The 11,722-nt window shown below is 49.8% G+C and overlaps 1 protein-coding gene across 1 annotated transcript; it reads left to right on the plus strand.

Annotated features, from left to right (window-relative positions):
* Window positions 1–4,462: 4,462 nt before the first annotated feature.
* Window positions 4,463–5,422, plus strand: LOC311199231 (olfactory receptor 14A16-like; the record flags this gene model as incomplete). The annotated part of the gene is made up of 1 exon (XM_084273295.1): window positions 4,463–5,422. The coding sequence occupies one exon, from the start codon at window positions 4,463–4,465 to the stop codon at window positions 5,420–5,422; it is 960 nt and encodes a 319-aa protein (XP_084129421.1).
* Window positions 5,423–11,722: the final 6,300 nt, after the last annotated feature.

An 11,722-nucleotide genomic window follows, 5' to 3' on the forward strand; every position in this document is an offset into this window, starting at 1 on the left:
ACTCTTTGGGCCTGGACTTCAGCCAGTTTCTAACCCAGCACAGAGTATACCCATCAAATCCATTAGATGCTATTTTCTCCAGCAGGATGCTGTGGGAGGCAGAGATGAAGGATTTACTGAAGTCCAGGTAGATCACATCCACAGCCACTAAGCAGGTCATCTTGTCATAGAAGGAGATCAGCTTCCTCAAGCACATTCTAATCCCACGCTGACTGGGCCTGATCACCTGAGTGTGCTGCATGTGCTGCATGATGGTACTCAAGACGATTAGTTCCATCCCCTTCCCCAGCACTGAGGTCAGGCTGACAGGCCTGTAGTTCCCTGAGTCCTCCTTCTGGCCCTTCTTGTAGATGGGTGCCACATGTGCCAGTTTCCAGTCAGGCAGAACCACCCTGGTCAGCCAGGACTGCTGGTAAATAAGGGAAAGTGTTCTGGGGAGCACTTCTGCCAGCTCCCTCAGTGCTTTCGGGTGTGTCCCATCCAGACACATTGACCTTTGCAGACCTAATCGGGGCCTCAGTCTACTTCCTGTCCCCATCTTTCCACTCTGGGGTCTGGGAATGGAGAGACAACTGTTCTTACCACTAAAGATTGAGGTAAAAAAGGCATTCATTACATCAGCCTTTTCTTCATCATCCATCACAGTTGTTCCCCCCTGGATCCAATAAAGGTGGGAGATTCACTCTGTCCCATATAATATTAATGTATTCTATAGATGCATTAATAACAAAAGGAGGGCCAGGGAGAATCTCCCAACTTCATTGTAGGTTGCAAACAAAACATGAAAGGGCTGAAAAAGCTTTCTGTCCAGAAAACTCTTCAGGTAGCCCACTAGCCGCCCCGGGAACCTTGGGAGGAAGGGCATTCCTAGCCAAGGGAATGGTCCTATAACACCAGACATCATTTTCTGGCTCTACCAGTGTCCACATTCAAAAAAATGTTAAGCATCCAGTAATAGCTGTCAAACAAAAGGTTTGAGAGCTGAAATAACTGGGGAGCCCTAAACTTCCTCTGACAGGGGGATCAGCCTCAGTAACTTCGGGGCTCAGAGCTTCTGTGTCTGAGGGAATGGTCTGCAGAGAGCCTGGTGTCATTTTCGGGCTCAGCCTGTGTCCAACTTCAAAAATGCCAAACGTCAAGAAAGAGCCCCAAACAAAAGGTGTGAGGGTTGAAAGATGTTTCTGGCCTGAAACCTCCCCAGGTAGTAGAATAACAGTGCAACAAACCTTGAGGCTCAGAGCATTCCTAGCCAAGGCAATGGTCCTAAGAGTGCCTGACATCAGCTTTCAATCTGCCAGTAACAACCTCTAAAACTGCTAAACCTCCTGCAACAGGTCTCAAACAAAAGAAATGAGGGCTTGAAGATATTCCTGGCCTGAAACCTCCACAGGTATCCCACTAGCAGCCCCCTGGGCTCAGGGCATTTCTTCCAAGGAACTGGTCCAAACTCTATGAGAGATAATATTCCCAATCTAAAAGCATCCAAATTTGAAACTGGTAAATGTCCAGTAATAACTCTAAACCAAATGTGTGAGGGCTGAAAACATTCCTGGCTTGAAACCTACCCAGATGGGACACTAGCAGCCCTGTTAACATTTCAGCTCAGGGCTTTCATGCTCAAGGGTATCATCCTAACAGTGCCTGCAGTCATTTTCAGGCTCTACCAGCATCCATCTTCGAGACTTCTAATCATCCAGCAACAGCTCCCAAACAACAGTGCGAGAGCTTAAAGATGTTACTGCCCTGAAACCTGCTCCAGGTGTCGACTAGCAGCCCCAGCAACCGTTAGGATCAGAGCACTCCTTGTCAGGCTCTACCAGTTTCCACCTTCAAAACTGTTAAATGTAGAGCTCCCAAGCAAAAGATGCATGGGCTGAAAAAGTTTTGTGGCATTAAACCTCCCAACACTGCACACTAGAAGAACCATTAACCTTGGGGCTCAAGGCTTTCCTAGCCAATGGAATGGTCCTAACACTGCCTGACATAATTTTCCAGCTCTTATCAGCATCAAGATTCAAAAATGCTAAATACCCATCAATAGCACCCAAACAAAAGTGTTGAGGGATGAAGGATCCTACTGGCCTGAAACCTCCCCAGGTTGCACACTCTGAGAACCATTATACTTGGGGCTCAGGGCTTTCCTAGCCAAGGGAACAGACGTAACAGTACCTGACGTCATTTTCCAGCTCTTCCAGCACCCACTGTCAAAACTGATAAACACCCAGCAACAGCTCCCAAACTAAAGGTGTGAAGGCTGAAAAGCATTCCTGACCTCATACCTCCCATAGTAGCACACTTCCAGGCCCAGTAACTGTGTCTGCCAAGGGCAGGAGCAGGAAGTGGGGAATGAAGCTGCCATGGGACATTCTCTGCCTCTTTGCATGAAGCCCTGTGCAAGGAGAACAAGGCAGTGAGAACTTCAGGATCTCTTCACTGGCATTATGGGGTTCTGATGTGACCTCCCAGGTGTCAGTTTGTCCTTGCAGCAGTAGGTCTATCTTTTTTGATATCTAGGATCTTGTCTAGATTGTGGTTTCCAATTCCCCCAACTGCAGAGCAGAGCTTTGTGGATTTGTTTTTCCTGATTTTGTTCTTGTGAAACGCTGAGAAATGCCCAAATGCTCACCTAAACCCCTTCCTTTCATAGGGGGAAAGAGTCCCCTCCCTGTCCAAGGCCTGAGGGTCCTGTCTCATGGGGAGACAAGGAAAGTTAATTCTCCTGCCCAGCTCTGGTTTGATCAGGAAAAAAGACTCTGCTGGACAGAAGGATTTCTCCCCAGCCAAGGGAGGGAACATCAGAGATGAGATCACAGAAGGATCCCCATGAGGCCTGAGGCATCAGGAGGGAGTCTAGAAGAACTGCTCTTCTACTGCTTACCTGGGACAAGCTCCTGGAACAAGGGAAGCTAATGGCAACCCGGCAGCACTGCAGAGAGACAGCTCTGGCCAGGAGCAGCTCCTCTGCCAAGCACACAGGGCTGGGGACACTGCCTGTAGGCACCGAGGGGAGACCTGTGAGGCTGAGAGAGCTGATGGGTGCTGAGAGCTCACTGGAGGAGAAATCTCCAACAGCAGTCTCCCTGGTATGTCTGTGGGTGCAGGGCAATGCAGGTTCTGTTCCTGGAGGGATCTCCTAAAGCTGGGACATGGGGCAGTGTGTGGGGTCTGTCAGGAGGACAGGTTCTATCTAGGACCAGAAGGTGCTGCCTGGAAGGGATGCCCTTCTGCCCCATGAGAGGGACAGGTCAGGACAGCTGTCTTCTCCTGGGCATGGTTGAGAGGTGTGAAGCAATGAGTACACCCAGGGGTGCCCAGGGCTGTCCTTGTGAGCAGGGTCCCTACACCCCGGGGTCTGTGTGCTGGGGCAGGGACTGCTGCTGCCAGGGACAGCACTCAGCCTGCCTGCTGGGCTTCCATCAGCATCGCTGCAGAAAGAAGCTGTGGGTGGCAAGTGAGACCCATGGAAGGACAGTGTAGGGTCCTTCTGCTGTCAAAGTGTGCTGTGAAGGCAGGGTTTGCTCCCAGCTCCACCTGATCCCTGGGAACTTCCCAGGGACTTTACAAGAACACCAAGGATGCATTTTCCATTCCAGGTAAAGAGATTTTGCTTTGAATTTTTGGCTCCTAATTGCTGGATGGGAAGTGGGAACTGAGCTTTTCCTGATAACTTTGCGGAAAGCAGTGCAAACTCATTGGTCATTAGGACTTGTCAGAGCGTCTCCTGAGCCCTGCACACACAGAGGTTCCCAGGGCACTGTCCTGACACCAGGAGGGGTCTGCAGAGCAGAGCTGAGCACAGAGCAGTTTGGATGAGGTCTGTGAGCACAGAGCAGGAGGTGACACAGGCAAAGAGAAGCAGCTGCAGGGTCATCTCCAGGCAACAGAGACATTGTCAGGGAGGGAGAAGGAGCTGCTCCCAGAAATGCCCTGGCAGTGAGGATTTGGTACCTCCCTGACATCCCCGACAGTGTAGACCCCTTCCCTTGCCGACCCCCTGGTTTCTGTCACCAGCACAGACTCTGCACACAGACTGCCAGGGTTTCAGGCGGAGTCTTCTCCTTGGCAGCCCAACCCACAGAGAGGAAAAACCACTGAGAGCCTGACTGTCTGTCCCTGTACTTCCCACCTGGGCTGGAGCATTTCTCCCTGTTTCCTCTCCTGTCCTTGCTGCCTTTGTCTCCTGGTTAGCTGGGGCTCTGGGCACGTCCATTGGTGGGGCTGACCTTGAGATGACCCTCACTTCAGGACCCCAATCTGTAGGACTTCCCTCTTTCCAGCAGTGGTAGACTCAAGCCAGCAAAAAGCAGACGTCCCAAAAGGGACCTGACAAAATTCTCCCTGAATACAGAGTCAACCTGAGGGCATTCCATAAGCAGTGGAAGGGATTTTCCTCAAAGAAAGATTCTGTAATTTCTCTTTGCCTTTTCCTCCTTGGACAGGTCTCCACACTTGACAGCAGCAGATGTCCAACAGCAGCTCCACCAGCCAATTCCTCCTCCTGCCCTTTGCAGACACACGGGAGCTGCAGCTCCTGCACTTCTGCCTCTTCCTGGGCATCTACCTGGCTGCTCTCCTGGGCAATGGCCTCATCATCATCACCATAGCCTGTGACCACCACCTCCACACCCCCATTTACTTCTTCCTTCTCAATCTCTCTGTTACTGACCTTGGCTGCATCTCCACCACTGTTCCCAAATCCATGGCCAATTCCTTGTGGGACACCAGGGTCATTTCCTACACAGGATGTGTGGCTCAACTCTTTTTCTTTGTATTTTTGATGTCCACAGAGTTCTGTCTGCTCACTGTCATGGCCTATGACCGCTACGTTGCCATCTGCCACCCCCTGCACTATGGGACCCTCCTGGGAAGCAGAGCTTGTGTCCACATGGCAGCAGCGGCCTGGGCCACTGGGATTCTCTATTCCATTCTGCACACATCCAGTACATTTTCCCTTCCCCTCTGCCATGGCAATGCTGTTGACCAGTTCTTCTGTGAAATCCCCCAGATCCTCAAGCTCTCCTGCTCAGATGCCTTCCTCAGGGAAATAGGGTTCGTTATGGTCAGCGCCTGTTTAGGTTTTGGGTGTTTTGTGTTCATTGTGGTGTCCTATGTGCAGATCTTCAGGGCTGTGCTGAGGATCCCCTCGGAGCAGGGACAGCACAAAGCCTTTTCCACCTGCCTCCCTCATCTGTTGGTGGTCTCCCTGTTTATTATCACTGGTGTTTTTGCCTACCTGAAGCCCCCCTCCATCTCCTCCCTATCTTTGGACCTGGTATTGGCATTTCTTTACACAGTGGTTCCACCGGCAGTGAACCCCATCATCTACAGCATGAGGAACCAGGAGCTCAAGGATGCCATGTGGAAACTGATGACTGGATGTTTCTATGCAGCAATAAACTGCTTGTCTTCTGAATACCACTGACAACGTAACTCCTGTTATCATCAGTTCATACTTAATATGAGGTTTAGTTGGTAGTTTTTGGTGTCCCTCTAGTTTGTCTAAGCTGTAGTAACATGGTCAACGTTCATCTCATTCCTAATGCAGTATCTCCTGCTCTTCCATGTAATGATGAGCTGTGCTCTCTTTGCATCCCTTTTGCTTCCACAGAGCCATAATTTTCCTCTTTTTTTCACTCTTTTATTATAAAAATTTTACAACAACATTTTCATCAGCTGAACAATTCGAGTACTTGTCTGTAATGGCAATGCTTTCCCACCGTGACAGGACGGGATAAGGACAGTTTACTGACAAAATTCAGCATGAATGTAGAATAATAATGGCCAGTTACACCCACACCCAGTGCTAACACAGGGTACCTCATTTACCTGACAATTATAGAGTAATGCCTGAAAGGAAAGACAGACAGACTGAAAGACTAACAGACTGACTCTTCTGAAGGAACCAAGCCCATACTCTTCCCCAACCAGCACCAATGAGGCTACCTCTGGAGCAGTCAGTCCCATTGCGGGGCTCCCCGGTCTAGAGGAATGGGGAGGAACTGTAACGTGGTCTCACAAAGTCTGCCAAGATACAGTTAGGGGTCTTGTGTGGAGAGGCTGAGTGACTTGGGCTTCTTTAGCCTGCGGAAGGGGAGGCTAAGGGAAGCACGCTTGTGCTACGTGAAAAGAAGATAAGAAAGGAAGTCCATGTGAAACTGCAGCTTTGAAGGTCAGAGTGGACGTGAGGATAAAGAAATGTCACTCTGAGGGCAGTGCTGTGGTGCTTGAAGTCACTCAGAGGAAGAGTGGGTGAGCTGGTGGCTTTGTGTTTGTGGGAACAGCTATGAGGAGGGAGAGACAGCAGTACAGGCAGGGATATCATGGGTTGAGATCAAAGTGGGGAAGGGTTTTGGGTGCCTGCAGCATGCAGGGAAAAAGGCACAGGCGTGGAGCAGTGCAGGATGGGCTGTGGTGCAGATGGCCAAGGGTGCTGTCCAGGCTGAACGGGCCTGATAGAAAGGAGGTCTTTTCCCCCTTGGCTGTGGCTGATGTCCCTGCCACAGAGAAGACACATTGTCTTCACAGCCGTGGAGCATCGGTGCATTCTTGAACCCACCCACGAGTAGGCCACCATCTGTCGGACCCCTGTCCTTCCTTTAGTGTCATACTCTCCACATCCCAAGGAGGAGTCCTGAGACACAGGTGAGGGTCAGGATCTCCCTGCCCAGGGGCTGGGGGTCAGCGCTTAGAATTTCTGCTTCATCAGACCAAGCCAGGGTGTCCTCAGCATCAGAGCTGCCTGTGCTTTTCCTGTGTTTGTCCTCATGGCCTCCAGTTGTCTGCTCTAACGAGCCCATGGGGAGGCTTTGTCAGTAATGGCTGCCAGTGGGGCCTGTTAATGCTTCAGGGTGCTTTGGGCATTACTCCTGACTTAACTTCAGGAGAGGTTTCTTCACTCTCCTCTTGGTATCTTGAAGTCCTTGGACTCAGAAGTGTACCTTGGGACTCAGTAATCATACAGAAAGCCCTTACAAGCATGTCTCTTAAAGTCATTTTCTTTAAAAAAATAAGACATTTAAAACTAGTTGGAGATGAAAATTTCAAAGGAGTTTCACAATGGAGGGTTTTTTCATAGGAAAAAATGTTTCTGTCATATTTCAGATCATGGAAGACAGTTCAGCAGCATGCTGCAATGGGTGCTGGTCCAGAGGTCTCCTAAGGACATCTGGATAGTCAGGAAAAGCAGTCTCTGTAGATCCAACCCTGCATGGAGAACCTTGCTCTTCCTGGGACTCCCAAAACTTTTCCTCACATCATCTGTGCTCACATCTCTGACAACAAACAGCAGTTAAACATGACACAGTTTAATAACCGTGAAATCTCTCTCCTCAGCTGCTGCTACGGCCAAGTAGTGTGTGAAGGGGGTCAGCTTTCAGAGGAGATTCTCTGGAACAGGAACATCTTTTGGTCCATTGTGGTGGTTTAGACCTGGCTGCAGGCCAGATGCCTACCAAAGGCGGTGTGTCACTGCCCTTTGTAATTGGACAGGGGAGAAAATATATATTGAGAGGCTTAGGAATCAATGTAAGGACAGGGAGAGATTCTCCTGTCATCAACGACATGGGAAAAACAGACTCAACAGAGAGTGAAGAAGGAAAACTGTCTAATTTCTTAGTCTACATGACAAAAAGAGTGAAACTGGAGTCGGAAACACAACCAAATCTTAAAACACTTTCTCCCCACCTCTCCCTTCTTAGCAGACATTAGTCAGAATTTTGCTCCCGTCTTCACCCCATTGGCAGTGTAGGGGGGCAGGGACTGGGGAAAATGGGGTTCTCGGTTACTTCTTCATGAGCTGTTTTCCTCTCTCAGAACTTAAAACACCTCTAACCTCCCCCCCCAGCTTCCTTCTTAGCAGACTTCACTCTAGTCATGATTTGACTCCCTTCTTCCCTCCGATCGAAGCACAGGGGGGCAGGGACTGGGAGATGGGGCTTCAGTCAGTCCCTTGCAAGTTGGTTTCCTTCTTGGCCTGGGTGTGCGGGGGGAGCATTCATTCCACACCCTCCCCCTGCTGCACCGTGGGGTCTCACCCACAGGAGACAGTCCTCCACGAACTTCTCCAATGTGAGTCCTTTCCCACAGGGCTTTATTCACCAGCTGCCCTGACGTGGGTCACTGCTACGGGTGCAGTCATAAATCACAGTGTATCTCAGTCCCTCCACAGGGTTCCAAGCCTCCCCCAGCAAACCTGTTCCAGTGCAAATCTCTCTCTCACTCATCTCTGTCTCTCTGATTCTCCTCATGGCTGCGAGTGCTGGCAGGGGCTTCTTCGAACATAGGGTCACAGCATCTCCTGTATGTCTCCACCTGCTCCATCCAGCGTGGAGCCCCTCCACGGGCTGCAGGTGGGGTCTCAGCCTTTTTCACGGGTTTCTCCAGGGGCTGAAGGGGCATCTTTCTCTCTGTAACCTGGGGCACCTCCTCTCCTGCCCTGTGTCTGCACAGCTTGTTACATCTTCTCCCTTCCTCCTCTGGTGGCAAAATGCAGCTGCTTACGGGTTGTTTTCTCCTCTATGTGATTCTCAGAGGCGCTCGAGTATCTCTCGGCCACGACTTGGTCCTTGAATTGCTCGTTGTTTATAGTTCAGGCTGGCAGAAAACTAACTGCTGCTTAAAGAAATCATCTCAGCAGCACAGCCTCACAAAACTGCAACAGGTGGGTTTCCCATGATCACCTCCTCGTGTCTTTGCCATGGTCATGCAGAGAGAAACACAGGATGCCTCGTAGTGTGGGATTCTTTCTGGAAAGGGGAAGGCCTGCTTCAGATGGGTGAAATCGTTGTCTGCCCAGGTGGTCAGTAGGACATATCCTCTTTGAGTTACCAGACCTCTCAAGACAACTTATCCACAGCTGAGACAAGGGAGGAACAAAGATTTCTTTAAATAGATGGAGTTGGCCAGGCTCCTCAGTCACTGTTGGTGCTTCTTCCTTTCCCCAATCCATTATTGCCAGTCAGTTGGCATATGATGCTGGTGCAATCCACACAGACTTACACCACATAGGTGAAGAACATTGGACTTCATCAGGATTGGTGGGTAGCTGCAGATCATCAGGATCATAGTAATTCATCTCTCACATGGCTAATCCCCTCAAATACTGCAAACTCTGCTCTGTGGTCATGCACTTGCCTGGCCAACACATGACATCTTCACTGAACGGGTACCTTTCCCCCACACTTGACAGAAGTGGCCTCCAGACCCTGAGGGCTTGAGACTTTTTCCAATCACCTTGTCAAAGGCTCCTTTTCTGAAAAGGGATCCCAGCTGCTTGGCCTCCCTGCCTTCTAATTCCAGGCTACGTGCCCCATTGTGCCAGCATCAGAGTAGCCAGGTGATGATGTGCTCCCCTGGAAGGCAGTAGAAATATTTTCTCATTTCTCCCAGCTCACTCATGTACATGGGTCAGGTTATAATGCTCACTCCTGGAGGAGAAACAGACAGACCCTCCGTGGGCTGGGAGGAGGACAGTTTACTGACAAAATCACTGTGAAAAAATGATAACATCACACTGCAAACTACACTCACATCCAGTGATAACACAGAGTACTTTATTGACCAAAGGATCACAAGGAACAGCACAATGCAAGGACCAACCAAATGCCACAGCCACACTCAGACTGCCATTAAGGAAACCATGAGAGTCCCTCTCCAACCAGCCCCTTTTATGGGGGAGAGATGTCAGGTGGTGTGGAAAACAGCCTGGACTAACTCAGCTCAGCTGTTTCTAACTCAGGTCACCTCTGCTAATTTAACTCACCTCTGCTGGCTGCTTGGGGAGGTGAACTCTTGCCTGGCCAGAAACAGGACAGCTGTGCATTTAATCTCCCCTGTCTGTCACATATTTCTACACTTCCAAAGTCAATTGACCATGTCTGAAATCATTGTTCCAACAGTGGATCTGCACAGCAGTGCTTCTGGTTGCTCTCTAGATTTCCCTTCACCTTCCCCTTGGACCATTCAGACACCTCTCAACCATCCAGCTGCTGCTCTGAGTTTCAGGGAGTTAAACCCTTGCCTTTCTGGCAGTTGTATGACTCATTCTGTCTTTAGCCAGATCTTGAGTTGCAGTGATTTCATAGTCTCCTTCCTCACTAGAACATCTCTCACAGGGTTAAGCTTTGTGGAAGGTGAACCTCACTGGTGGCAGATTGCACTTGGCATAGAGTGAGGAGTGTTGAATTTAATGGTGAATCTTGTCAGGTTTCTTCTGTTGGTGGGAAAATAACTCCCTGTGTGCTGCCTGTGTGCAGCCAGTTCTCTAAGGAAAGCAGGGGAGCTGGTACAGAGGGGCTGTAATGCCCCACTGTGGAGTGCAGCAGAGAGACCTGATGTAAGGACAAGGGATGCAAGTCCCAGTTGGCTGGTGAGAGTCATGGTGGGCTTGTGGAGATGTGCAGCAAGGTTGTCCCCACTGCCTCAAGGGACCCTTTTTCAGACCAGTCCAGAGGTCCTTAGGAGGCACCCTGGATCAATCTCAGTCAGAGGTTGTCACCTCTCCTCTACAGTGAAAATAATAACCTACACCCTTAAAAATAAATCAATTATACTCTGAGCTCCCTTTGAAACAGCTTCAATGATCTGTACATCTCTTGAAGACTTGAAGGTAATTAATTGAAGAGACATAGATCGTTAGGGCTTGCTTTTTACTTTTAATGAGCCGTGGGGTGCATTTGGTGCTGAGTCCTTGAAGCTCAGGTACTGAGAGGAAATTACACAAGAAGTCCATGTCAAAAGCAGAAGCCAAATTACCCTGAAGTATTAATGAGTCCCACTGAGAGCCACTGCTGGCTGAGCCTCCCCAGGGACTCGTTAGAACAGGTAATTGGAGGCCATGTTGGCTGGTAGGCAAAGGCAATGTACAAGCAGCTGAAATGCTGAGCAAGCACTGGGTTGGTTTGATGAAGCAGAAAGGCCAAGCCCTGACCCCCAGCCAAGGGAAGACAGGTCCTGTCCCTCATGCATTGCTCAGACTCTTCCTGGGGCAGTGTGGGTTGTGTAATGCTGAGGGAAGAACATCAGGATGAGAGTTTCTCCTCATTGTTGTTCCAAAGCTCAGCGAGAAATTCATCTGGCCTCCATTTAAATAAAAGAAAGACCAAGGAGACCCTCCATTCCCTATCAGGAGGAAACATTGTTGAAAGATGAGGACAAGACTGAGGTGCTTAATGAAATCTTTGCCATTCTCTTTAGTAATAGGAGCAGTTGTACAGAGAGAATCCAATTCCCTGAGCTAGGAAACAGGGACAGGGAGCAGAATGACCCAACCTCAATCCAGGAGGAGATGGTCCTGCTGCACCAGAGATGTGCAGAGAAAGAGCTGGCAAGGGGGGTTCACCAAGCCAGTTTCCATCAGTCCTTGATGACTGGATCAGTCAACGTAACCCCCTATATAAGAAGGGGCAGAAGGATGATCTGGGAAATTACAGGCCTTATAGTTTGACTTCAGTCCCAGAGAAGCTGATGGAGCAGATCATCCTGAGCAGCATTATCCAGTTAATGAAGAACCCCCAGGTGATCAGGCCCAGTCACCTTGGGTTCATAAGGGCAGGTCCTGTTTGACCCACTGGATCTCCCGCTTTGACAGGGTGACCTGCTTCTTGGACAAGGGAAGGGCTCTGGATGTTGTCTACCTTGAATTTAGCAAGGCCTTTGATACAGTTCCCCAGAACTTTCTCTTAGAGAGGCTCAGTGCTTGTGGCTTGGAAACTGTGGTAGTTCA

The sequence above is a fragment of the Gallinula chloropus genome, assembly GCF_964237585.1.
Source record: "Gallinula chloropus genome assembly, chromosome: 19".
NCBI lineage: Eukaryota > Metazoa > Chordata > Aves > Gruiformes > Rallidae > Gallinula > Gallinula chloropus.